General features: G+C 40.4%; 2 protein-coding genes across 6 annotated transcripts in view; one reads left to right on the forward strand and one right to left on the reverse strand.

Annotated features, from left to right (window-relative positions):
* Nucleotides 1–4,187, forward strand: part of SLC25A13 (solute carrier family 25 member 13) — a 111,252-nt gene extending 107,065 nt beyond the window's left edge. For all 3 annotated transcript variants that reach the window (XM_067291669.1, XM_067291668.1, XM_067291670.1), the window contains 3 exons: nucleotides 1,303–1,461; nucleotides 1,543–1,633; nucleotides 2,974–4,187. In XM_067291669.1, the coding sequence (XP_067147770.1) occupies nucleotides 1,303–1,461; nucleotides 1,543–1,633; nucleotides 2,974–3,163 (440 nt within the window). In that variant the 3' untranslated portion in view covers nucleotides 3,164–4,187. The remainder of the gene's footprint in view (nucleotides 1–1,302; nucleotides 1,462–1,542; nucleotides 1,634–2,973) is intronic.
* A 6,032-nt stretch (nucleotides 4,188–10,219) lies between these two features.
* The window catches only part of DYNC1I1 (dynein cytoplasmic 1 intermediate chain 1), a 202,400-nt gene continuing 184,910 nt past the window's right edge, over nucleotides 10,220–27,709 (reverse strand). For all 3 annotated transcript variants that reach the window (XM_067291673.1, XM_067291671.1, XM_067291674.1), the window contains exon 17: nucleotides 10,220–11,177. In XM_067291673.1, the coding sequence (XP_067147774.1) occupies nucleotides 11,067–11,177 (111 nt within the window). In that variant the 3' untranslated portion in view covers nucleotides 10,220–11,066. The remainder of the gene's footprint in view (nucleotides 11,178–27,709) is intronic.

Consider the following 27,709-nt stretch of genomic DNA (forward strand, 5'->3'; position numbering starts at 1 on the left):
GTGCTGTATAAATAGCTCTTAAAAGCAGGCATAAAAAAATCTTTAAATGCAAAATATTCCCAGTAATAAGGAATGACGAATAAGGAGGTGGAAGTCAATGTGTAGTAAGCAGAATTGTTTCTAAGTATGTCCTTTGGTTTTCCTTGAAAACACTGGTTGGCTTTTGAAGGACAGAAGTCCAGCTTTAAATTGAATACTCAACCAATATCCTGGAGTGGGTAAGTGTAAGCAAAAAGGAATTTCAACATTTCTATAGTTGGCAAACCTTTACCAGGTTTTAGCACTTGCTTGCCAGATTGACTACTGTGAAAGGTCAGTTCGTATGTGTTGTTTTTGGGGGTCCAGGAGAGGAGGAAGAGTCCTTATTTTAATGATATGCATACGCTTCCATCTGAGAGCAGTCGGCAAGAAGGGTGTGTTGGTGCCTGAAGCCAGACCATGCTGGTTTGGACAAAAATTGTTACAGAAGTATTAAGCCTAAAAAATAGCAAAGGAGATTTATGCATCTGCATCTGACCGAACTGGTTTGGAACAGATGCCGAATGGAAAAGTAATAAAACCGTAAGAGATGGTGTCTTCTCGGTGCAGTCTCACTGCTTTTTTTTTCTTTCTTTCTTTTTTTTTTCTTCTTTTTCTGAACGTGGGCAGCCCCAGTTTGGGTAGGAATGATTTTAGAAGTACCGCCCATTGGTAATTTGGTATTCAGTGCTTTCAGTTGATTATCTGCCAGGGTAAATTTAAATCTTCCTCCAAGTGCTCTGCTGAGGATGTCAGCTGTGGCTTTGCAGCTGAGCAATCTGCCATTCCTAATGAGAAAAATGAACCTTTTTCTAAACCTCAGCTCTCATGCCTTGCTGAGTGCGCGCAGCATTATCTCACTCTTGGTAACATCACTGCGTGAGGTGAGGGTGTGCACACGTGTGTGCGTACAGGCCACTGTAGCACAGTGGGCAGCCGGAATGCCAGGACCACAGAGAGGCCTGAAAAGGGAAAGATGGACCTCACCTCCAAAACCTTTTTGCTTATTAACGAGGCAAGTTTCTGGTTATGAAAAATGCCTCCCAACTTGACAGGAAGCGTGTGAGAGGGTCGTTCTCCCAGGAGAAGCTTTCTCTTGGTGAAGCCACATCTGCAGCGGCTGCCTCCTGCTGCTTCTTCTCCTTTCCAACTCTGGCTGAAATCAAATGCGGCTGGATTCTTCTGATGTGGGAACGAACGGTGCAGTTAGCCCTGCTTAATGAGGCAGGGAGCCTGTGCAACAAGTCAGTGGTACCCACCTGATGGTTTCTCTGTTGCGTGTAGGTATGCCTGCCGCCTCTCTGGTGACCCCTGCGGATGTCATCAAAACAAGGCTGCAGGTGGCAGCCCGGGCAGGGCAGACCACCTACAGTGGCGTCGTAGATTGTTTTGCAAAGATCCTTCGCGAGGAAGGTCCAAAGGCTCTATGGAAAGGAGCAGGAGGTGGGTGAAACAACTTTGATTACCAAGTGATTTTTAATTGTATTTTTTCTGTCTCTTACAAGCTGTTTCTTTTCTTTCAAGCTCGTGTGTTTCGATCTTCTCCTCAGTTCGGTGTTACTTTGGTGACTTATGAGCTGCTGCAGAGGTGGTTTTATGTGGACTTTGGGGGAGTGTAAGTATGTGATGTCTGAATCTGTGGTGGGACCCCGAAGCTGCACTTGGTCCTGTGCGGTCTTTGTGCTCCTGGATGTGTCAGTGACAGAATCAGGGCTTTGCCATTATGTAGGACATGCTGAAAGGGCTTTGTAAATATTATTTACGCCACACTACACTGCTAGAGGTTAGGAGGATGTACCAGTACCTGTCTAACAGCAAGACATTACCATATTTTATATCACTGTTCCAAACAGGGGACTTGTGTTAGCATAAACAGAGACACTGAGAAGCTAAATAATGGGGTGGGGATGTAACTGCAGCAGAAATTTGACACCTGCCAGTCAGGATCTGCGTTCTGCATTAGTCCTCATTAATTTAGCGGGGGAGCTGTGCCCCTGATTGGGCAGGGCATTTGACATCCAAAATCTCTATAGGTGTCACTAAGTCAGAATAGCATTTGTTGGAGCCTCAGCTCTCCTCCTTTCTTTGTTGTAAACCAAGAGATCTGAAATGGCCATTGCTGACTTTGTACCCACTGCACAAGGACTAACTGTGTTTGGGCAACTCAGCAACATTAGGTTAAAATCCACACTACCACCATGGAGATCACAAGGAAGCAATGAACGCTTTGGTGCTGCTGCTGGCATCAGTCATCTGACAAGATTGGAGTTGAATTTGCCTTCCTTTGGGGTTGGTCCTGAGATGGTAGCAAAAAAAAAAAAAATACAGTGAGAAAATCTTGTTTAAAAATGTACCTGGTCCTGTGGGTGGGGAAAGGAAGAAGAGGGGAAATACTGCCTTTAAAAATCTGAGGTAAAAACATTAGGAAAACGTGATTCCAAGAATTTTGGACCAATGGACTGTTAATTTTAAGAATTTCTTGCTGATCGCTATGTGCCCTGGTTGCTAAGCAGATGATTGATGATACAAATGGATGTGAATCTTACTGTTTTAACATGTTATCGCAGGAGCAGCTGCAGACCGTGTATGAAGCTTTGGGGACAGCAGTTTGAAAGCCACCACATAAGATAGTTGAACTCTACCATGTTCCTGGATTGGTCGTACATTGTAGCAGAAACTTCTGAACCTCAGCTCCCCCACACTGCAGTTTTGATTAATGCACTAAAAATTTTATCTTGATTTGACCATCCTTTATTTTAATCAGCATGAAGGCAGCTAACTGCTCTGGAACATTTTAAAACAGGATATTTCTCATTACATTGTAGCATTTAATTTAGTTACTTACTGTGAGATGCCTTCAGATGTCTCATTCAGTTTATTTTATGGAGAGGATTTTTGTGAATACTGGTTTTATGCTATGGAAATTAATTTATTATTATTATTATTATTTTACAGAAAACCAGCTGGATCAGAGCCAGTTCCTAAATCTAGGATCACACTCCCTGCTCCTAACCCTGACCATGTTGGTGGTTATAAATTGGCAGTTGCCACTTTTGCAGGGATTGAAAACAAGTTTGGACTTTACCTACCTCGGTTTAAGCCATCACCACCTACCTCAAAGGCTGCTGCAGCAGTAGGACCCTAAGATTATTGCTGTAGGTTTTTTGTTATTAGTTGAGAAAGAGCCACTTTTCTAATTGGTTAATACTTTGTTCCTTTAGCTTCTCATCATATAGCAGTTTAGCTTCATTTGAGTTTTAAGGCAATTTTCATCTTAAATGTAATCATTTGTCTTTGTGCTTCCTTAACCAGATCACTGTGAAATTCTTACCAGTTGTTTTAAGTTTGGGACCATGAATGTATTTGTCCACATCTGACGTGCTTGTGTTGGGAAGACACTAATTTTAGATTCCGTTTATTGGGGAGGGTTGGGTGAGAGCTGTGAACCAGATCATCTTACAGGCAATGGTTGGTTGCAGATTACCAGAGCGGATGTCACACATCATCACTCAAATGGAAAAACTCAGTGGAAATCACGGTGCTCGAAGCAGAATGATTTTGACTGTACATGTAAATTGGTTATAAACTTAATGCGTGTCTGTAGAGGTCAGCAAATATATACCCGGTACCTAAGTCTGCCAGTACGGCTTCAACTTTTTAAATATGTACACGCACAAGTTCTGTTTCTGGATTGTATTATGAAGCTTTTATGTGGAACATGTTTTTGTAATGGAAACCACATTTATAAATGTTTAGCTGTTGTATTATGTTACTGGTATCAAAATGCTCAAAAGAAAGTGTTATTGTCCATAGTCTTTGCACTTTATGGCAGAACTTTTGGCATTCTATTACACATACAAGGAAATTTCATAACTAGGTGCCTATCTTGGGTTGCTGGTATTTGGAATTCTGTTTGTATATGCACTTCTAGTAAAACGCTGCTTGTTTAAATAACTGCAATAGAAAATTCATGCACTGTATCAATGGTACCTGCCTTAACTGCTGGCTTGTAATTGGCAAATAGATGGTTTCAGATTCTTATTTACTTCATTGAGTCAAAAGAGATTAAACTACTTTAAAACAAAAGATTTTACTTAATTTTTTGGTGCCTTGCACAGTGTTTAGAAAACTATGTATTTATGAAGATAGAAATAAACCTTTCAAACAGAGATGCACACATGGTATTCTGTTATGGAAATGGCATAGCACATCGAATGTTTTGTTCAACTTAATTCATAAAGTTAGCTTTAAGATTAAGTAAATATTCGGATAGATAGGCTATAAAAACACCTACAGCTTGAGAACAGTTATCTGTATCCCCCTCTGTAGAAAAGAGATGCTTTGACAGAGATGTCACTCAAAAAAATTTTTTTTCAGTCAAAAGCCAGGATTGGCATAAGCTTTTGGTATTTTGGCCTTTTCCTTTCGTTGGTTAATATGTTATAAAGTCTAACTACCTAGCCTGTTCAAGCCACCAATGGGTGTCTGATGTGGTGGTACTTAAGACCAGGATGAATTAGGTCTTTATAGAAGAAGAACGCTTGTTTTCAGTTTTAATTTGCCTTCAATGTTGACTGTAAACTGAGGAAATATGCAGATGCAATATCTTTGCAGAAGAGTTAGGTATCTGATAGCACATTGTTGTATTATAACTTGTTGAAGTACTAAAAGTGAAATTGCTGTATTACATTCATGTTTGGGTCACCATAAAAATTATTTTTTTGGACTAGTTCACATTTCAAAGTTACCAGTGATGTGGAATCTTGACAGGAGTAGCAGCTGCAGTATTCACATGCTTGGAAATGAGGAGAGAAGTTTATATCTATTTGCAGCTCCAAACCAGCGAGCTTCATGCAGAGCCTCAATACTGGGCTCTTAGAAGCACAGGCTGGTACCTCCCCACTGCATATCTGAGTCTCCCAAAATGACACCTTACTGGTTTAAAAAACAAGGAAAGAACCCTGCACCTTGTATTTCTCCAAAAATAACTGTCAGGATTTTTCTTTAATGCTGTCATAAAAGCAACATTTTCTTACTGGGAGCTGCCTGTGCTTGATACTCATATTTTTGGCCATTCAGGAACTGTTTTTAAACTTTGTCCTTTACACTTGCCTCATTTATCTTGTCAAAAAGAGATGTGTTAAACCAGCAGCTCAGGGAAGACTGCTGAATACTTGGCTGCCCGTTTCCCCCGGTGCTTTAGAGCGAGCGCGTGTTCCCAGCACAGATTCAGTCAGCAATTTCTAGCATCTCACGCAGCGGGAGAGGTTAGAATGTACGTCCTAGGCTGAACGCCCTCCTCCGCTGTCCAGCGCTATACCCCAACACCAGTGTGGGATTTGCAACCAGTAGAGGACAAGGAATTATAACCAGCTTATTATAAAACTTGCACAGCTTTTTCTTTATAACTCATGTGATAAGACTGTTGCTTGCATTGTAAAAAAGCAAATCATGAACCAACTTCCCTGCTTAGTGTTACTTTCTCTTTCCCAGGCCTGGCAGGGCAATACCTCACTGCCTGCCCCGTGTCCAGCCTGGGGGCAAGACTCGGGCCACGATGCCCACCAGGTCCATCTCAGCAGGGCACAGCTCTCGCGTGCTCACTGGCAGCCTGATGAGCAAAGCTGGACTGCGTCCGTGGTGGCCCTTCTCCTCCGAAGCAGCTGCTTGGGGGGAGTCTTCTGCCCTTTGGTCCAAGGCCAACCCAGAGGAGCCTGGTGCAAGGATGGGGGCAGGGGCAGAAGGACTTAAGAAAAAGCCAGTAACTGCTTCATTAACATGTGACCCAGTTAAAAATATTTCAGAGCATTTAACAGCTCTGCCTGGAGATCCTGGGGAAGATTTGTGTGTACAGTCGGCTTTCTGCAGACACAAAAGGATGCATTCCTGCTCTGGAAGGTTTACAGGCCAAGAAATGGTCAGATTGCCTTACAAACAAACAAAAGGCCATGAGGACAATGTTTGTCCTCGCTGGGTTTCTGGGTGAGTTATGCAAAGTGTGGGAGGAACTGGATAAAATGTAACCTCACTGTGCTTCCTGCAGTCCAGTTAACTAGCCATGACAGGACTTACCAGAAAAAAGAAACGATCCAATACTGGATATCTTACATATCGGCATGCGATGGCGGGGAATGTCAGTACTAGCCCTGTATTTCTCATTCTCAGCCCACCAGAAGCTGAGGGATGCTTTTTTTGCCTGGTCCCTGGGGAATGGGTTGAGTTTAAGCCAGTTTAATATTGACAGTTTGCAGGGACACTTGTGAACAAACATACCACAGACTTCAAAAATAACTTGGGCAGGTTTTTCTAAACCTGCTAAAAATATGAAACCCAACAAACCACTCTGCATCTTTCTTAGGAGGGGACAGTTTGCTCAGGAATGTCCCTTCTGTAGGCTCCATGATGTATATGTACATGGTGCACTGCTTACCTGCACAGCTCCTCACTCCCAGACAAACAGCAAGGAAACGGGAGGAACTGGAATCGGCCAACCTTGGCTGATTATAATAGCTGATGTGAAATTCAGACCCTGGCTGGTCATCAGTTAAAATATTTGCTATTTTTGCATAAGCAAGAAGGCAAGTTCTAGAGACAGTGATCATTCACAAGTTATTTAATAGTTAAGAATATAGAAATCTCAAGACACTGGTATTTTAAGTGTCTCCAGAGAGCTTCAAACACAGCAAAAACACCGAAGCAGCTCTGGAAGAAGTGCTTGCTTTGATGCCACGTGCTGTAGTACAGTTCTGCTTTCTGCTCAGTGGAGAGCTCTCGCTGGGAGTCTGGGCAGCCTTTCGCAAGGCATCCAGCCAGTGTGTCAACATGAGGATGCAATCAAGGTGCCTGTTTTACGCTTCAGACAGAGAAGTGCATTTTAAAACACGTTAATGGTTTTTAACTGCTCCTTGCACTACTCCTCATGGTATTAGAAAGCAGTACGACTGTAAAATAACTGAAGCAGTTGGAATGAATTTTACAAGCAAAGAACTGTCTGACCGCTCTCGCTCTGTGCTTGCTCATGTGCCAGGATGTGAAACCAGTGTATACTGGACATAGTGTTACTACAGAATTAGCTCTGCTTATGAATTTGAGGGATAACCACTCTTACACCAGTCTTATACTGGACAGACTGCCACTCCTAGAAAAGGCACCATGCATCCTCCAGTTGAACTGATGCTGCCATTGCAATAGTGGAGTCTCCTCTCTCTACCTCTGGTCAGTGGGAATCATCCCGCTCTGTGTGGGATGTCAGCTTGCTCTGAGGGGCTTCCAGTCTTCTGCTGTGTTTGCTTTGTATCTAAGGTTGCTAAAACCCAGATGGAGATAGTGCTTTTCCCATACATCTTGTGGGAAAGAATTCTTCCCAATTTATTGTTTCCACAGCAGTGAAGAGATGCAGGTTGTAATGTGCAGTAAGAATTCATAATGTTCCAGGATGGGGCAGGGGTTCTTACGTTTTCAAAAGTAGCAAGTATTTGGGGAGTTGGGGTTGAAACCCAGGAAGGCAGTACTCTTCACCTTGGCACAGTCACCATGAAGCATCGCTGAGTACCCTGCGGCAATTTCTGCAGCTACTGAATCATCCTGACTCAGCACCATTTGTTTCTATTACCTTATTAGCTCTCTGAAGTAATAATCTTGAGGCAACTTTGTTGAGCCTACTCTCAAGCAGCAAATACTTATTCTGATGGTCTTTCTTTGGAAATGTCTACAATGCTTTCAGACCCAGGAGGAGGGCCTTTTCACCTTTCAAACATCTCTTATTGTCCAAGTGGTATTATTTACATGCTAGTCTTGAAGCAGTAGGCGTGGTGTTTCACTCCTGTGCTGTTTTTTTTTTTTTTTTTTTTTTTTTTTTTAGGATAGGAGTATAGGATGTTGCGTCTTAGCCAAGTTCCACGTTGGCAGATGCACATGCTTTCAGCCTTGACTATCATCATCTTCATTTGGTATCATGGGGCCTCTTGAACAGAGCACATGTCATGGGGTGAAGTATCCCTGCTTCCCCTTTCAGCTAGTGCCTGACATTCCTACCCTACAGTGCCACCTGCCAGGTCTCCCCGCCATGTCTTCTCACAACTCTTTTCCCAAGCAGTCCTGAGTCGCTGGCCACCCCATCCCACTGCCTCGCACTTGTGTTGGTGGCACTTTTTGATCTTGGGCACTGAAGTTGAAGAAGACTCTGCTCTTCCCTTCATCAAGCAGAGAAGAGTCAGCTCTGTATCTCTCCCACATCCACCTCACCATTCTTTCCCCTGCTCTAAATCTCATTTACAATTCAACCCTTCTCTTCTTAGCCCATACTCACATCACAGACCTTCCCATTCCATCCACCTGCTTCTTCCCTGGTCAGGTTTGCGCTTTCTTACCCTTTTGGTTATGATGCTCTCTGGATTGTTCTGAGTGGAGTGTTTTCTCTTTTCACTTCAAAGAAAGCTCAGGTCTGATGGCCCAAAATAGAGCAGGGACTGTTTTCTAACTCATTCTTGACCCATAGGTGCAGGCAGCAGTGCTAACACATGGAGCCTATGCTTTATGCTCTTCCTTCTGGTCTCTGGATGTGTGTAAGCGAAAGGGCCTGGAGAAGATGATACTTCTTTTTTTTGCTGATTTGTGTTTAGGTCACTCCTGAGCAGATCCTAAGGGACTTCTTGTCATAACTGCTCATTTGGAAAGCTAGTAAGATAGCGCTATTTGTTTAGCCACAGAAAAAAAAGACTGCTAGAGATCCTGGAAGGAGAGCAACAAGGGATGGCCAGAAAGTCTACCATATATGCAGTCACTGCCAACTGAAGGGGAGTCAGTGCCTAGCTAACAGTCGCTTCTTGTAGCAGGGGGTCTCTTCCATCTGCTTCAACTGCATGGTAATGGTCCTCCCAAGCTTTTGCTCTGTACATATAACCCTGCTCTTTTCTGAAAAGCTGAATCTTTTCCTTGCTCGCTGTGTATACTGCTGAACCCCACACAAATAGAAAGAAGAAGAAGAAAAAAGAAGCCTTTGAGGGAAATGCTCTCATCTCATCTTTGTGAGCCTCCCCCCCGACCACCACCACCATTGTGCTGGAGAGGAAGGAGGACTTTGGTAATGTTCATTTACACACAGCAACAAATTCTGAAGGTCTTCTGAGGTGTCTCTTAAAACTGTTTTACAAGCTGTTCATGCCAGGGAGTAGGGAGAACTTGGAAGATAAACATGCAGTTTTCCCCTTAGGTTCCAAAACTGAAAGGTAATACGGAAAAAGTGGAAGTAAATTTGCCAAGTTTACAATGCATGGAAAACAACAGAACATAGTGAGGTGGTCTCCCTCTCCCTCCTCCTTCTCCCTCTCCATCTCTCTGAGTATTCCTAACCACCAAGCTTGAAGGGTAAAGGAGATCCAGCTCCTCCAAATGCTTTTATGGGGCCACAGCATGTTCTGAGCCTACCCTGACTTTTACCAGTGCAGAGACTTCCCACCAGTTCTGGATTTGACCATAGCTCTGAAGAGCACTAGCTGATACAGTCCTAAGTATGACTGCGCTAAGCTGAAACTCAGTTCCCTGCAAACTTACAAAATTTTTGTTGCTGTCTGACTTTCACTGTTTCTTGCTGTAATGGTTCATCTGCCTGCCTGAATGACAGTGTGAGCCATGCTGTTAAATCCAGGCTTAACTCTGATGTTCTGGCTCAATATAATTTTGTGATGCAAACTTAACTAGCAGCCTCACCACCAAGGTCAGCATTCAGCAATATTCCTCTGGGCCACAGCAGGAATTAGCCCAGTCTTCACCCTAATGCCTTGCTCAACCCAAAAGGCAGTTCACTTCAAAGGAGAATATTCCCTTGTCCCCTACCCAAACATCTCTCTCAAGACAGTTTGCAGAGGCCTTGTCTCTCCATTTCCTTTTCTTTCAGTACATAGAGCAGCATGGTGCTGCTCTGTGCGTAAGTAACCATGCACAGCTAAGGGTGGGGAAAAAAAGCAAGGCTTAGATGCTGACAGAGATTTGTCTCTACTCACATAAAATTTGTAGCAGGACCTGATACATTAAGTCCATTACTGACCAGTCCCAGTACCCGAAGGTATCTATTTACATAGCAGCTGCATGACCATTCTGCAAGTCAGGGAAGTCACATTTTCCCTGTGCCTCGCCAGTGACCGGTAATGAACATGCTGAGCACTTCTGGCAAGGAAAGATTAACCACATCATTGCTACAGAATGGGCTTGATACATTTTATTGGCAGTACTAGTGTCATATTCAGGAACCACAACCCTTTGTCAGACTGTTAGTGTTAACCTGCATGACAAGTATCAGTGACCAACTGTATTTGAAATATTGTTAAAGTGCCTAGAAATAACAGGCATTAAAAAAAAAAAGGAAAGTCATTCCATCCACTCAAGCCAACCTTTATAGATCTTACATCTTTAGCACAACTGATGTACTGTAATTGTTATGTGGACTTTAATGTGACCTCTACAGCAGCACACAGACAATGCAGTTCTCTCATTATGCACATGCTTTAGGATCATTTATTTTAATGCTTTCAAATAAATATGTTCCATGCAGCACACTGCAATAAATAAGGAGCAGCAACTTTCGTATAGTACATCCATTCATAATGTAAGTCACCATGTGAAACACCACATCTGAAGTCTTTGGCCCAGTCCCATACAGTGAAGCACACCACATCTGCACATAATCATATCTGGCTTCATATGGATTTAATAGGACTATGCCAGAAGGCCAATGTGAGCACAAGTTTAACCAGCGGTTCCTAGCTATTAAATACAGCTACTAAGTAGTTAAAAGGCAACAACTAAACCCATAAAGGTTTGATTTGTCTTTTCTTTCTTACTTTTCAGACAGAAATATAAAGTATGAAAACGCTCTGGATGTTTTCAGCCTTGTGTAAAGCAGTGTGATTAATATGGAATGCTTTGAGCAATACTGGCACGTAAACTGGCATTGAAAGCCACAGCAAGACTGACTTTGACACTGAACACCAGCATACTCAACAGGGAAAGCTGCTGTTGTGACCACAGTGGCCGCTGCTCAGTTTCTTTCTCTAGGCCGATAGCTCCACTGCCCCTTCCTCCTCGCTGTCTGCCCGGTTGGCACGGATTTCCACCAGGGTCCGAGCAAAACGGGTCCATTCGTCGTTGTGCGGAACAGCCAGCTAGGGAAGAAACGCAATATGGCATTAAAAGACTGTGTGGGGAGGCTGGTCGTATCTTTGGCTCAAAATGTAGGCACCTCCTTTGAGGAGAGCTCCTGTTGCAATCAGTGCAGTTGTGCAAGATGCAGGACTGTGGCATGGGCCTCACACAGAGAGCCCCGTGGCTTGGTTACTTCTACGGCTGCAAAGTATAGCCAAGTTCCCAGGACAAATCTGGCAGCTGCCCATTCAGTACTGGCTGGAAAGAGTTTTTATAGTCAATGGCAGAGAGAAAAGTTTTATCTGCTTGACTTTAAGGAAAAGTTTTTTGCTGGAGTGTTGTTGCAATATCTACCCCTTTGTTAACATAGTTCAGATTTCCAAACTAATGTGAGGCCCTGATCTCAACAAATATATACACGTATGTTTAACTTTACACATGTGAGCTGTCCATTTGAAGTCAGTGAGGCTGTGCCTAAGTATAATTGTTTGCAGGACTGAGGTCAATGTGCATAAGGTAACAGAGCCTTTAGAACACTGTATTGAAACTATTTTCCTGAAGTTCATTAAAGCTCTTAATAGTAAAATAAATATATTGTGTTATTTTAGTTACCCTCCTCTATGTTAAGGAATTTACAATTACAAGAAATGCATTATAATGGAAATGTTATACCAAGTGGATACTGCATTACTGGTCTGATTTTTGAAATCATCATGCAAGATCCATTTCCATTTAATACCATTGATGTTTCTAATGAAGAGCTGTTGAACATTAAGCTTCAAGAGGAACATGTAATCTAAATAGCTAAACTTCCAGAAAAAAACGCTTTAGTGATATGGCAAAATAATACTGCAGTCATTTCCAGCTGGATACAACATTGCAATTTCTGGAAGATAATGCAAACTGGGATTGAGACAATTACGAAAAAACGCAAGCAGTTTTCTCAAAGAACATTTTCATCAACTCAAATTCCAGAAAATGGCGACAAGCATCCGGATTAACCATGCACATTTTTACCGCCATCTTAAAGCCCTGTGATCGTGTCCTGGATATAATATTCAAAAAGAACTGTTTAAAGACATTATGCAGTGCTTGGTACTGAAGAAGGCAACTCTTTGGGAACAGGAAGCAGTATGATATACTACAGACATACAATAAACTGCTGTGCATATTAGAAAAAGGAATACCTTCAGACTAAAGAATGAGTATGACCATGGCTAATCCAGTTTGTGGTACCTAATATACAGTCTATATTGGCTCACTTCTTTTAAAACAATACCAAAAATGTCATGTAAATGGTATGCTGATTATGTTGATTTGCAACTAGCAGACTACCAGAGGACAAGAAGCAGGATGGTACACTGCACTGGAGCGCAATGAAATCCCTCTCCTCTCCTTACCGCCCAACAGCCATCTATATAATTGGAGATAGAGAAAAGTGTGTATTTCAGGAACTAGCAAGCCCCACTTGGGCAAGAACTTGCATATAGGCCTAATGTTAACTATGTGGTAAAGTGTTCCACGTACACTGCTGCAAGGTTAATGTTAATCATGCGGATAAGTATTTGCAATACTGAACCTAAATATCTCCTCTATATCTCACCAGAGTCAATCAGTTTTCTCAGCTATTTCATGTCTGGCTTTGGCCCTACATCCAATATTTTGGGGAAAAATATAGTATGTCTTTAAAACTTTCCCATGTATAGTGTATATACCAATAATTCAGTTACAACAGGAAAAGCTGGTTTACAGTAAGTTTGCTTTTTGCCTGTTAAAATACCGAGTATTGAAATCTGGCTCAGTATTTACTGAGGTTACAGTCAGAGAAATGCAATCTGTGTGAACGCTATCTCAGCCCTCTCAGTAATATGTGTCCCTTTACTCTGTCGTCTCTGGGTTTTTCCCTCTCCATCTTCCACTTTTTGCATTTTTCTCCTTGACTTTTCTCAGGAATAGAGAGATACAGGAGTAAATCACATGAGACAGCTCACACTCTCTTTCTCTTTCTCTCTCTCTCATGCACACACACACAGAGCAGTGGACCTGTTATGCTCTTTATTTGAATGAAATCTCTGTTCTTGGAAAAAATCTGTAAGCAGAAGGAGCAGCGCGGCTTTGGTACCAATCACACACCTCCCCAAGCTACCGCACAGTGAGTTAAGGGACCATGCAAAGATCCTTCTGTCACAGATGCAGTCAAAAACATCTGCGTAGCAAATTTGTTGTTATTGTTGCTGCTGTCCTAAAAGATTATTTCTTGTGATATGTATGGCACTGTCATTTAACTAACTGTTGAATGAAAATATGACATGAGTCTGACTTATTTAAAGTAGTAAAATCATGAAAGTGGAACAATATCCAAGGCAAAGGACTTATGAATTTAATAAAGCCACACTTCTCCTTGTCTGTGAAAGTTCTAAATGGCATTACATTGTATTAAATGGCTCGAGAAGACAATATGTCATTCTAAAAGAAAAAAATGAAATACATTTATTACATTGAGATCATTTAATTTCCTTTTCTCCCCAGCATGGCCACAGACAAATAAATACAAAGGCCAAACTGTTAGAACAACTTTAGGTCAAGCTTGAAAATTTTCCCTGCAAATGGAAGTATGCATTACACTTAACTGACAGTGTTTACAGGCCCTGAGCCTTTTTAATGACTTAATACACAAAACAATTAATGATTGAAATGAAAACATTTAGCACAGAGATGAAAACATTCAGTGTCCACATGCAATCTAATTATTTTAAACTTTGTCTTATTTTACCTCATCTAATCTCATTTACTGCATGTTGTTTTCGATGAGAGGCCAATCCTGCTAATAGACTGTTAGTAGAGCAAGCCTCTCTAATGTAAATTCCTCGGGGACGAGGAGGGAAATCTTGGCCCTAGTGAAGCCAAGGGCAAAATTGACGTTTATTCCCCCACTTTATTCTGTGAAGGGTCTAATATTCAACCACAATAGTTACAAAGCAAAAGACCACAAATAAAAACAAAAGCATCCACAAGCTCCCATGCACATTCTCATATGATTTTTTTGGGGGGGAGAGGGGGGGTGAGAATGCTCCCCTTCCAGTCTTTTTCCGTTAAAGTTCCCCCAGCTGGGTATATTTACCCATGCAAACGTTGGAGGCCTGTCCCTATCTGTGAATCTCCATTTCATCTTTTTTGCGTTCATACTGCAAATACCAGGACAGGGGCAAAAGGGCAAGGGGTTAGAGCTAGTTAGGGGTTCCTCACTTGTTTGGCATTTTTGCCATTTTTCTGTCCGCTTCCAGTACTACAAAGCAACGCTTGCAGAGTTCCAGCAGTCACGATCATTACACAGAGTAGAAATGTTCACTGAAAGATAGGAACTTAATATATTTGGGTCATAAGGTTATTTGAATAAACTGACACTAGGGTATGGAGCAGAACAAGACCATAAATGTTATTAAACGTTCTCCTTTGATCCCATCACAATGGAACATAAGCACTACCTGCAACTGATTAATTGACTGAATTATGCACTCTGCTTTAATCTAAATACCATTAGGTTATATTTAGATTGGGTCAGATAGATAGTAATTCTAATGAGGAAAAATAGTATTATCAAAGCAACATGGTGGATTTTGCCAACGTTAAGTTGTTGTAAGATGGGTAGTTTCACCTTCTGTCTGGCTTTAAAAATATCAAAAGAGTTTAAGCTGCAGGCCTGCAGACCGGCAAGCATGGCTACATGTTTACACATCCGAATAAACCTGCTTCTCCTTGTGAAGTGGCATGCGTGCTCAACTGGTTACAGGAGAGAGAATTTAGGACAGATAACATGTTCTCAAGAGGTTAAAAAGGTAACTACATTTTTATTTGGGTGAAGATATTTAATTTAGGGCAACTGGGGTCTTTCTTTCATTTCTCAAATCAATGTTTTGTTCAGATCACTATCACTTTTTTAGAATTCCTCCCCCCCAAATCACTTCCCTAAAAATATTCCTGCAAAAGCACTCAATATCTATAAAATATAGATATTTGTAACAGCTTGCTACATGACCAATAAGGAAATTTAAAGACATATAACTTACTTACTCAATACTATGCACATTTAAGGTTTTATCATTTTAAATAGTTCACAAACTGTTTCTGATATGCAAAAAACTGAGTGATGTGATACAAACTCTGAGAATTAAGTTTTCCACCAGCTCCATCACTGTGATTTTAGATAAGCAGATTTCAGGTAAGAAGAGATGAGTCTCGAATGCTGCTCCTGGCTGATGGGGGCAGCGCCCGGGCTCCTGAGCAGTGGGGCAGCCGGAGATGGGAGCCTCCTGGGCAGCACCTCTGGGCAGCCACGGCAGCCCCCCCACCAGCCCCCCGCCGTGCCAAGCGAGCTCAGTTCAGCCCCCAGCTGAGGCTGCAGCGCTGACGTGCAGCAGCCACAGTTCACACCACACCAGAGAGCTGCACTGGTAGCTTCAGCAAGCCAAGGGGCTGAATTCAGACAGTAACGCTAACTGGATTTCTGCCTATGCTTTGGGATGTCTTACAGTTACCAGTTTATGCCATTAGAGGTAAATAACATTATACCTACGTGAGTCCTCCCCAGCTTATGCTTCCCCCAGCCCACCACACTTAAACATACCAAGGGAAGGCAATTATCGACTGCACAGAGGGAATACAAAGTGCCCAGAAAGTGAGATGACAGGATGCAACAACATACAGATTACAAATTAGGATCTTAGATCTCCCTATCCTCTTGTTCTCCTCCTTCCCCTCAGCCAGAGGTGGCCAGCCAGCTCCTGCCCACTTAGTTGTCCCAGCCACATGAGAAAAATCGTATGTAGAGGTACCACAACAGAGTCTTTGGATATTTTGAAACTGAGGTTCTTCTCTGGGCTTCCTGGGTGATCATTCTAGCAAGCATTTCAATTATCTGTTAGTTTTCTGGTCTTGAAGCACAAACATATGATGCTCCCCTTAATGCTAATTCTGACCAAGGAGAAGAGCCATGCGTGTTTTGGTAAGGGAGCATCAGAGCAGCTCTCCCTGGGGCTCACTGCGCGAGTCAGTCTCAGACAGCAGGGCAAATGCCAGGCTTCACCAGGAACAGCCTCCTTCATCGTCTCATCAAGGCAGCGATTTCCTCATTTTGCAAAGCGTCCCATCTATATACCAGAAGGCTGCCCAAGACCTTACACAAGCAAACTCTATTTCCTATGTTTTCACAGAAACTGAACTATTAGAAACTTCACTTAACGTTACTGCTCTTAAACTTGTAATACAGAACTCAGGAAAAGGATATGCTCAGAATTACAGTCAACTGTCAACACAGTCATATGTGCCAGCTAGTGCTGGACTGGCCAAGCAAGCAAAAAAACAACAGAAAAACTGTGTCTGAAGGCACAAATCAGCACAAATTTCTTCTCATTTTCAGATCATTTAACCCCTTCTGGTAACATTTGTTCTTTTAACTTAGGCCTATTTTAAAAATAAGAATGCTTTTTTTTGAGACAACAAAAAAGAGTTTTGAACATGCCTTTTAAAGGAATCTAGCCAGAAGGCTGAAACAAGACATATTTCAAATTTATCAGTATATTCTCCTCCCATCCATCTTTTTTTGTGGCCAAAACTGTTTCAGCTTGAGGTGTCCAAATCTCAGAATAGCTTGTTTCCCTGAAAAAAAACCACTTTCCATCAAATTAACTATTCAGTGAGGATATTTCATTTATTCCTGGCTCCTTTTCTTCCCTGGAGCTTCTTGATCTTCAGGATGGGAGCTGACAACTCCTCTGCCTCCATCTCGCCATGCCCCTTCCCAGCACAGCTGCCCTCCGAGGGCTGGGGCTCTCCTGAGAAGGGGGAAAAGCGCAGCAGCACTTTCCGTGCCAGCAGCCTCCGCTTCGGAGGAGCCAGTTTCCCATACTCTCAAGAGAGCTTGGTGGTCTGTATTCAACCCATTGCATTTACTTTTAATGACTGTACTGGACGGGTAAATTTATGTGTCACTGCGATATCGGTTAATAAACTGCAGCACTGATTACTGGTGAAAGTATTTTGGAACCCCAATCACCAGGTTCATAATTACAGTTCGTGCCTTCCTCTAGAGCTCAGATGCCTTAGAGCAGACATAGGTGTGGGATAAACTTTCCCAACATTGTCTCTGGCTCAGGCAAGTTCTTAAGGAGTGAATTTTTCCAGCCAGAACAATCTAATCACTTCAAACATCGACATCCCGTGAACGCAGGTGTAAAAGGAGAATCTGAAAATGATCCGTTACACCACAATTTGGAACCATCTGCTAGGCCAAAGTATGCGGTCTGCAGCTGGTCCAGGGACCATTTTGCCACAGTGTTTTCAATTAACAGTTTACAGACAAGCCTGCATGGTGGTCTGAGATCCACTTAAGGGTGATAGTGGTTCCTGATTCAAAAATCTGTGAGCCACTCAAACACACTTTATAAAGTACCCCGTGCTTTCTCTTCTTATTTTTTGTCTACAAAAACCCGTCTTCTGATCTCAGTTACGTGGTGGGACTCTATAGCTAGACATCATGTTCCTGAGATCAGAAACTTTTGGATTAATATGCATCTCTTATTACCTGCATTTGGGTTTGCTGCTGTTGGGGCAGTGGGGGAGAAGCATGAAGGTTTGCCTTATTTTAGACAATCTATTTACTTGTCTCCATTCCATACACTGTCTTTGCAAAAAAGTCTCGTATCCAACACGGGAAAACAAAAACTATATGAAAATTAATCTTTCCCTCATTTTTAAAATACTTTCTTGCTATTATAATTTTTGAGAAAAGCAGGTAAACATTCTTTGATGAACTAGCTAATTAAATGAGAAAATATTCAGATTAATTTGAGTTTGTGAAAAACATAGCAAGTACGGTAAACTAGCTTTAATGACTAAACTCTCAGACTTCACAGTAAGTTCTTTGTGTGTGTGGTTTATCACCATCTTTATATTCCTTCAATTTAATAGTGTCATTAAATAAATGTAGCTTCAAGAGAATATTATCTTAGCCGTTTTCTCTAAGCAGAATTTTTGTCAACGTGTATTGTCCATATCATCCTCTAAAATTAAGTGTTGTATTGAAAAGAAATCTGCTGCAAACACTTGTACAATGGATTATCATCTGAATGCATTTATGACATTGTTAGGAAAAATATTTTTATAATGATAAAATATAACTATTTCAGCATGATCTTTTCGAAAAAGTAGAACAGACAATGGGCCTAATTCTCTGGGTAAGAGAGAGTACTTGCAGGATGAGGATCATAATGCTTACAAATTAAAAAAAATATAATTCTCCTTTAAACAACTGATCCTATCCTCTGGAGTTCAACAGATGTTTTATCACTGATTTTTAGGGCTGATTTGGGGGTGTAAATAGACACTCATATATAAACATTAAATATCTTGATACACGCACATACAGCAGGCAGGCATGCACCTATTCTGGCCCTGATCTTGCCCCACAGAATCAATTACAAAATGCCTTTGATATTCTCCTCAACCTATATGGATTTTTTTTTTTTCCTGAAAAAGCCTATATTTTTCCAGGCAACACCCTATGCCACACACATGGATGGAAACAAAGTGGGAGGTAACATGCAGCAAAATGGCCACCAAAGTAACCAAGAGCACCCTTTTCACATAACTGCAGTCGCACTGTATTTAACTCTTGGGAGAGCCTAGCATCACTGTCAACAATGGCTGAAACCACTGGCAGGAACTCAAACCCCACATACTGCATGCAGATGATTTTAATAAGATACAGTGTTTAGACCACAAAGGATACACTCCAGAGTAGCTCTATATATATTTGTTTACTTAATTGAAGGGGTGGAATACCATAGGCAGCCTAAATACTGCATTTATTCTATGCACAGCAGTCAGTCTAGTGTCACGGACACAGTATACACCGCCCTTCTATGAAGTTAATTACTTAGCCCTCATCTAGATTAATGTCTGTTGTGATTTACTTCTTTGTAATTCACCAGCAGGGTCTGATTTAACTAGTGCTGCCATAGTAAAAAGAAGACAAAATATTAGCTTATATGACAAAAAAGCTTAATTTCAAACAGAAACAGAATACATTTTCAGGAAACTTTGACCTTTTTCTCCTAAGGAGAACAGTAGCTGGTAAATTGTTAAGTATTTGATAGTAAATTCTGTTTTGAATACAAAACCAACAATGGTGGTGTTTTAATAATTTACATGTAATGTGCAAAGATAGACTGTATAAAGGGCCTCCATATGAATTCACACATTTGAATACCTACCGACTCTCCCGAACTTAAACCTCTTTGTCTATAGCAGTCCTCTTGGTACCAAGCTAACAGGAGAGCAGTCTAAAATGTAGTCTGTGAATTATACATGTATCACACACAAATGCATGCTAGGAAAACATTAAGACTACAGATTCTAACACTCCAAAGTTAGGAAATGTCAGAGTTTAGGTTAACTCCTTTAATTTGACTCTGTTACTCATTTTGCTTTATGATACAGTCTTTAATCTTTCTCAAAAACAAAACAAAACAAAAAAAACTAAACCTGTGCTGGATGCAAACCTCAATTACGGAAAATTTCAGCTCTAAGGACTAAAACTTGATAGGGCATATGGAAAAGAAAACAAGGAAGTGGAAAGCATCTTTAATTATAGACAATGCTGCAGATCCACCTATAATGTCAGAGTTGGTGCAGACTTTCCTAAACTAACTAAAAAGAATGATGTCCAAGCTATGAAACAGATCTTTTTTTTTTCTTAATTGATGCTTAAAAAAGCTGCACTGATATCCCACTATGGAGAATAAAATATTAAGTAATTACAAGATTCTTGAAAGACATGACTGAAACTTGAAATTTAGATTACTTCTGGTTCCTTAGATCATCTCTTACTTTTAAAATATGAACTTTAAGCTATAACAATTTCCATTGCTGGCTTCAGTTTCTGCAGAAAAGGTATGTGGCTGACAGCACCAAATGCCAGCTCTTTTACCTACTGTGGCAACTAAGAGCCTAGGTCAAGAGAGCTCTGATTTGCTCAAGGTGGAGAACAGAGACTGCAGGCTAACCCACCTAACACCACACTGCTTTCACCACTCATTTTGTGGTGATTCTCTTCTACGGACCTCCTCACAGGATACTTCAATGGCAGTGACTACAGGCCTGTTCAGGTCCCCAGCAACAAAAGACAATTAATATAATTAAACTTTATGTCTAGTCATTAGACAGATATATGAGCAGCAGAGCATTATCACGTCTGCCATGCTTCAGAGAAGCTTCAAAAGAGGCGGTGCCCTAAGCAGCAAAGGTCTCACAGTTCCTATCTATTCATCACTTCTGCAGTACCATCAATTTACAGGTAAGGCTAAGAAAAACAGTGAGGCACACTGCGTGCCATTCAGCTCCCATGAGGATTTTAGTCCTGCTTTGATGCCCATTTCTCAGACAAAGTCATCGAGAACCTGTAATTTTTCGCATGAATTTCTGGACATTTAATGCTTTAAGTGATTACATAAGAACTCCTTCTCTACCAAATTATGCTTCCATTGCAGTAGAAAGCCTAAAAATGCCAAATCGATCAAAACTAGAAGGTAAGTGAAAGGAGCCTTCCATCTATTATTTCTTCAAATTCTTTGATCTTTATTGTCAGCTACCTTGACTTGGAAGAGTTGCCCCAGCATTTTTACATGAAATACCAGAGCTTCAGCCCTGTGGGGTAATGGACTGGTAAAAGCATCTCCCTGAAAGTACAGCTGAATAAAGGACTACCGCCTCAGGGAGGAAATAAATCACTGTGTCTTTGCTTAGCTTGCTTCCTTTCTAAAACAAATCGGCCGCGGCTGTTCCATGACTCACTCCAGGAAATCTACAGGAGCAGGAATCGTAAAGGACTTCTGCCACTGCTTTCTGGCTCCCTGTTGGCAAATGGTCGCTCTCACCAAAGTGAGGGAATGGACTGTTCAACGTTCTCGGTTTGCATGAGCATTGCTGCCATCTCTGAGATTCTGGACGCATTCCATTATTTGCAAAAGCTTATCCATGAAATAGCTGGGGTTTCTGCATTTCAGGCACAGACTTTTCAATCACTTTTCCATCACATCACCTACTAGACACTCAAGGATACATTTCACATTTAAATTAAACACTGAATATGGAATTTTAGCTGCTGAATAGGAGGATGTATTATGGGCCAGAGTTTTCCTTATCTGATATTTTAGGCTAAAATGCTGTTTTCTAAGTCATGAATTAAATAGTTTTTCATGTTATACTGTTTTTCAAACCATAAAAAAAAAAAACATAATTAAGGATTCTCAAAATGAAAACTGCTATTGGATGTGACAGGTTGAAACCACAGAAGCATCATAAGATCGTTAATTATACAAAACAGCTCTTTTCTCAGAAGTGTTTAACACCACAATGATAGTATATGAATTTCAATGAAATCTGCAAATTGCTGCACACAAACTGAGTTAAAACTAAATTTTGCATCTGGTATTTCTCCCCTTCCATACTCTGCATTACTTAAGCCATAAGCATTTTCCAGTTGCACTTCTTTTTACACTAGAAGAAAAAAAAGGGGAAAAAATCTTTCAGAGAAAGTATTTTATTCTCCTACCAACTAATTAATTATTTAAAATATATACTCCGCAAAACTATCAGCATACATTTACTTCAGCTCCCCTCCCCACCAATTTTCAAGGTTGGTGGGTCAGAACAGAGGAGACCAGCTGAAGCATTCACTCAGTCTCCACTACCTCATCTACAACTACCATCAAAAGTCTGAATCTAGATTATCTTTTCCACTGAGCCTCTTTGAGGGTTTTCAGGAGAAGCAGAAACTGAGGAGCTACTAGTGAAGCCACTGCTAGTGCAGATGCACTAAGCATCCAATAGATGGACCAGTATGTCAGATCCGCAGCCTCCTTTTGTTCTCTCTCTCATCCTCTGCACTGTTTCCCTTTTTAGCAGGAAAATACAGGAGAGTATCTATAGGAAGACTCTCACATGCCGCTATCTCTTCTGCCCCTCCTGCAGGCTTTACTGGGCGGAAAGGGAATGATCTCTTACAGTTTCTCTGTCACTCTCATCACTTTGTTATCTGAGTGCCTTCTAATAGTGCATTAAGCTACATGATTAACTCCTGTCACATGTGGCTTGTTCCCTCTGATCCTCTCTGCAGGGGGAGAATCTGGGCCTTTGCAAGGGAAAAGGAAACATACGTCAGCTTTAAAAGTACTGTGCAAATGAATAAAAAAAGACTGGAGCCACATTTTTTTTGGTTCATTGGTTAGTTTTCTTAAGCTTTTTTATTTTGTATGATGAGGACTTGAGGAATTCTTATAAAAAATATTTTTATCATATTGGAAACTCATGTCTTTTTACCCCATGGACGTCTCTGGGGAACTAGTAAAAGATTATCTCTGGAGAACTACTGACACATTTTATTATAAGTAACTGAAAGATAAGGATGAAGAGTCAAGGGAACCTTTAGGATGACTATTTAACCCCTTTTCTGTCTGTTTTCACTAATGTCCATTTAACTTCAGAATGTGGTACTTTCACCTTTAGTTTTAACAAGTAATCTTCCAGTAGTAAAATGAAAGTGAAACTTCATATTCATTTATCATCAAACAGAAGAAAATCTATCTTTACTAAGAATGAACGTACATCAGGGCATCAGACAGGAAAGTGAGCCTGTGGTCAACCAAGTTCCATCTACTGCTGTACCACACACAAGCATGTTACAAAATCCTGTTCATAGGCTCCACCTTGACTGGAGAGAGGCTGTTTTTTCCCACTGTTCCTACCTGTTTTGGAACTTCAGTCTTTTGATAGTTAAAAATATTCTTCTAATATTTGACTTAAGCTAATACACAGTCAGCTTGAAGCCAGGTGTTTTTGGGACAGCCCTGTCTTCAACCTCATTAGCTCTCTCTATCTGGTCCTGAGTACTCCTGTGTCTATAAATATATGAATCATATTTATTCCTCTCAGGCTCAGCCTTCCACACCAAGTTCTTTAGTCTCTTTCTATAAGCTAGTCTTGTTTCCCAGATGAATATGCTTCAAGCATTCTTTGAAAATATTTGTATTTTTAAGCGAGGGGGAGGAGGGGGAACAATTTTGAAGTCATCTCTTAAATAATGTCAGTTTTCTGAAGTTGCTTTGTAAGTTAGGAGATCATGATAAAGGTGATTCAGTAGGGCAGAGTGCCAGTGGCACAGCATGAAGTGCAAAAGGTGCAAGGTAGCAGACAAGGCCTGGACTGGCACTGGAGATACATAGCTTCAACCCTCAACAACAGGTCTTGGATAAGTCACTTCAGTTACGTCATGGTTTGGTTTTCCCACTTGCAAAATACTTCCTTAACAATGGACTGTCATTAGGAATATAAGCCTTTGCTCTGTAAGGTTCTCCAATCTGCTGTGATGAAGATTATTTAAGTACCAAAACACACTGAAAGAACAAGATAACTCACAACCTTTTCCATTTCTTATCAGACTAGTACTACAACTGTACTGACATGCGTACAGTCATGGATAGGGGTGTATGTGTGTACTCACAGGCATAAGTGTATGTATTTATAGTATGAATACAGCCAAGCCTTGCTTTAAACTGTAAAAGTATTTAAATGTTTCGTTTTAACTTATCAACATAACAACATTGTTTTTCCATAGGAGAATAAACCAGTGCTTACATAAAGACCTCAAAGCATTCACAGTAACCTAAAGTAATGAATATTGTAATGAGAAACACAAGTATTTAGGGTGATAATGACTGGACTTTGCTCTACTTAGATCGGCTCACCCCCTATGGAGGCTACCAAAGCTTAAAGATTTTATCACCCTAGTAATCAGCAATGGGTAATGGCCTTCATAAAACACAGTAATTAAATTGACTGATTTCAAACTAGTGCATTTTTTTCATTAGGGAGTTCTTATTTAACTTACTTCAAAAATCCCTTTGTGAATAGTGGCTATATCAGTCAAAATTCAAACGATGAGGGATGAAGAGTTTGTTCTGTTGAGGATTTCAGTTATTATTTAAGTAAAAAGTCAGTTCCTAGTATGCTGTCATTCTTTTTTCCTTTGGTCATCCAAGAGCTTCTTTTTTTAAAAGTTTCTCAAGACTGAAATTATAAAACTGGGGGCAGAGTGGAAACAAATCAAGCCCCTAGTTCTTTATATTTTCCAGCAACTAGTAAGAGATCCTGCTTTGTTAAAACAAGCTTTTAAAATCCTCTGAGGCCACCATTCAAATCTCCATAGCAAAAACATCAATGGTGAAATTCAGGCTCTGTCTCACAATCCATTTAATTAAGCTTTATGCCTGGATTGTTTTAACTACTGTATCTTATTTGATCTTTGTACACTTTTGAATAAAACTTGGTGTAAGTATAACCCCCTATTATTACTCAAATTTACTTTCACAATATGCGTGAGCCATTCACCTGTGTTCCAAGAATTCTCACAACTCATCTCAGACTTTAAAATAAAATACTTTACGGCAGGTCTCAGTTTCACTTTTGTGGAAAAAACATCCCTTTCCTAACCCAGTATATACTATTCAAGTGCTTTATGATGGTAGAAGAAAATCTACTCAGATAACTACACAACACAAAACCTAGCTTTGTATTTCTCTCCTTTGGACTACAGCAGTTTTTAGCTGCATAAAAGAGACACTGGATACATTTTCCATACAAAATCTACAGTGAAATACAGGGATCTCAGGATAGACGTACAAAATACCAACCCTTCCCCACTGTACCCAGAAAAATAAGTGACTTAATAGTCACGCTGAAATGCGAGAGTTGGTCATGAATATGCATTCTTCTCTGCCTCAAACCTTAAGAATCTCAGAGCAGCAGTTAAAGGCTGCCAAAATCAAAGGGAATTATTTTAGAGCCACCAATTATTTTATAGCCACTCCCTATTGTAGCACTTTGTCCACGTATTCAAGGCAGTTGCCAGCTCCTCCCTCACCAGTCATGCACTTCAAAATACGACACAGGATTAACACACATCATGGAGCAAATGTGTAAGTAAGACTCTCTTGGGCTTTTCTGCCTTTTGTAAATTTAGCAGTCAGACAAGACTAGTAACTTATCTTATGTTTTTACCCCAACAGTTGAAGTTTTCCTGCTCAATCAAAAAGTAAATTGGTTTATTCATGACTGCTGTTCTGGAAGTTGTCATTTTACCCACCAGAATCAATGCTTTTCACTTCACTTCAAAGTGTTGCAATTAAAACTTTTGCCATTTTGATGCAACAACTACATTTTAAATGTGAGTCAATCAGAATTCACTTTTCAACGTACATTGCAAACAGCCCAGTGCAGAAGCTGTAAAGGGGCTTAAGCAGACATTAACTTTTAAAGCTAACAAGTCATGTAAATGTAAATATGATGCTGATTTCATTGGAAGAGAGGACACGGATGATAACTGTGCAAAGATTTCCCATGGAATTGCTTTATTTGGCAAAGCCTAGCGGGCAGAGCCAGCTTTCCTGGATGCTCTAGGGAAATACTTTTTCTTACCTTTCTCCAGTTTCACCTGGCATGCAGGTCATCCTTTAAAAGCATGACTAGAATCAACTGTCTGAAACACTGCCAAACAGATGCAACAGTTTGTCCTGTTACTAGTTTAACAAAACAAACAATATATAGTAACAAGCTCCTCGTGATTAGTTTCAAACTCTCTTCTGTAATCCTGTGCTGAAAACTTATTTTAACTTTATATTTTACTACAATTAAATAATAAATCATTGATTTACAGTTTCTATCTATTTATCCAAACTGCAAACAAATTATGCCCTAGAAGAGATTAATGGAAAAAAGAAATAATGGAAGGTGGAAGAGAAGCTGCTTCTTTCACAACTGAAGGCACAAACAGCATTCTAAATGAGCCAGGTAAGCAACAAATGTGGTTGTTAGAGAATATTTATGAGAGCGGCAACTGTGTAATATCACTGAAGCACGCACAATGGGAGCAAGCTTTTTATAAAATATATCTACAAAAGAGACATGTAGTTAGGTCTAACTATCAATCATCTGGACATGTGAATAAATCTATAGTCAGTGGTCCATGTTCTGCTAAAATCAACTTTTACCATACAGAAAACTTGTTGCCCAGTAAAAAAGCCATAAGACCACAGAAGCTAAAATGACATGTTTTACATACCACCACAATAATAATATCTCAACTATTAGAACAGAAAAGGTTTGCATATTTAGATCTCACAGAGAGCAAAGCATATTTATAATGACTGATTAAATTCTCTGAATAAGTGACTTAGGTTGAAGATGACATCACACCGAAACAACCAGATTTGTTTTCTTTTTAAATTCACATTCTTTAAACCAGTAGTTACTGATCTACAAGATCACATCTATATGGACTATTTAAGTCTCTTCTCCCCTGGAAGTGTATAACTCCCATTAATGCTAATGGGCATAAAGCACAAGCATTGAGGAGCAAATAGACCCCTCACTGTGAAAATAAATGTGTTCAGTTATTTTCAGACACGATGCTGAAATCAAACAACTAAAAGTACATAGTCTAAGGAGATAGCATTATATAGCCTAACTGAAAATGTCACCATTATTTTTAACTCCCTGGTCATGGACTCTGTCATATTCTTCATGTTTCTGCTATTTGTCATAAAGACCATGACTGGATGACATGTCAGAATGAAAAGGGTCAAATCCTAAATTCTTACGCAAGAAAAGCAGCCCTGATCTTAAACTCCTTGCCTTTGCAAAGGATGCAAGGTTAGGCCTTAAAGCTTAGGTTTTCACTTAGGCCATATAATATTTTCTCTTTACACCATAACCATGGGTTGATTGCAGCAATAAATTTACTGTTCTCTAGAAGAGGTCTTTAAAACAGTGATGAATATAACAAGGTAAAAATTCTTATCACTTACATGATTTGGTATCTTCCTTAATGATTTAATATCTTAGTATGTTTGCTGCTCTGACCAAAATTCATTGAATCAATTCTGCTTGTTCAAACAGGTAAGAAAATTTGCTTATATACCAATGTGAGGTTCAAAGACACTGTGCTTTATTTTAGTGCAACAACACATATATCCAGCTCTTTTCATGATGGAACCAACTTGTTGCAACTTTATAGCTAGTCTAATGAGATGTTTTGAACAGTCATGGTGAAAAGGAAGGTTTAAGAAAGGGTGAAATAAGAAGTGGAGTATTAATGTTTTCAGTGAATGTATTTAGGGTCTTTGCAAAAGCCTGCTGACTCTCTGATGGAAGTAATCACACTCATCGTCCCAAATCAGAAAGGTACATCTTCAAACAAATGGATGCTATCAGGTTATCCATCAGTCAGGGATGAGCTTTAAAGACACTGTAGCCTAATGGCATGCCAGCTCTTCCGGCAATGACACCTTTTCAGAAGTCAGAGCCAGAAGAGAAGCGTTGTAGAGCTGAAAGATCAACTATTGTGGCTGAGCGTAATGTTTTATGATATGGTTGAGTCAAATGTGAGTTAGGTGTTGCTAAATGCTGTGCAGTCCAGCTCCCTGCCCCTTGCCCCCAGCCA

This window comes from Apteryx mantelli, chromosome 2 (assembly GCF_036417845.1).
Source record: "Apteryx mantelli isolate bAptMan1 chromosome 2, bAptMan1.hap1, whole genome shotgun sequence".
Classification (NCBI taxonomy): domain Eukaryota; kingdom Metazoa; phylum Chordata; class Aves; order Apterygiformes; family Apterygidae; genus Apteryx; species Apteryx mantelli.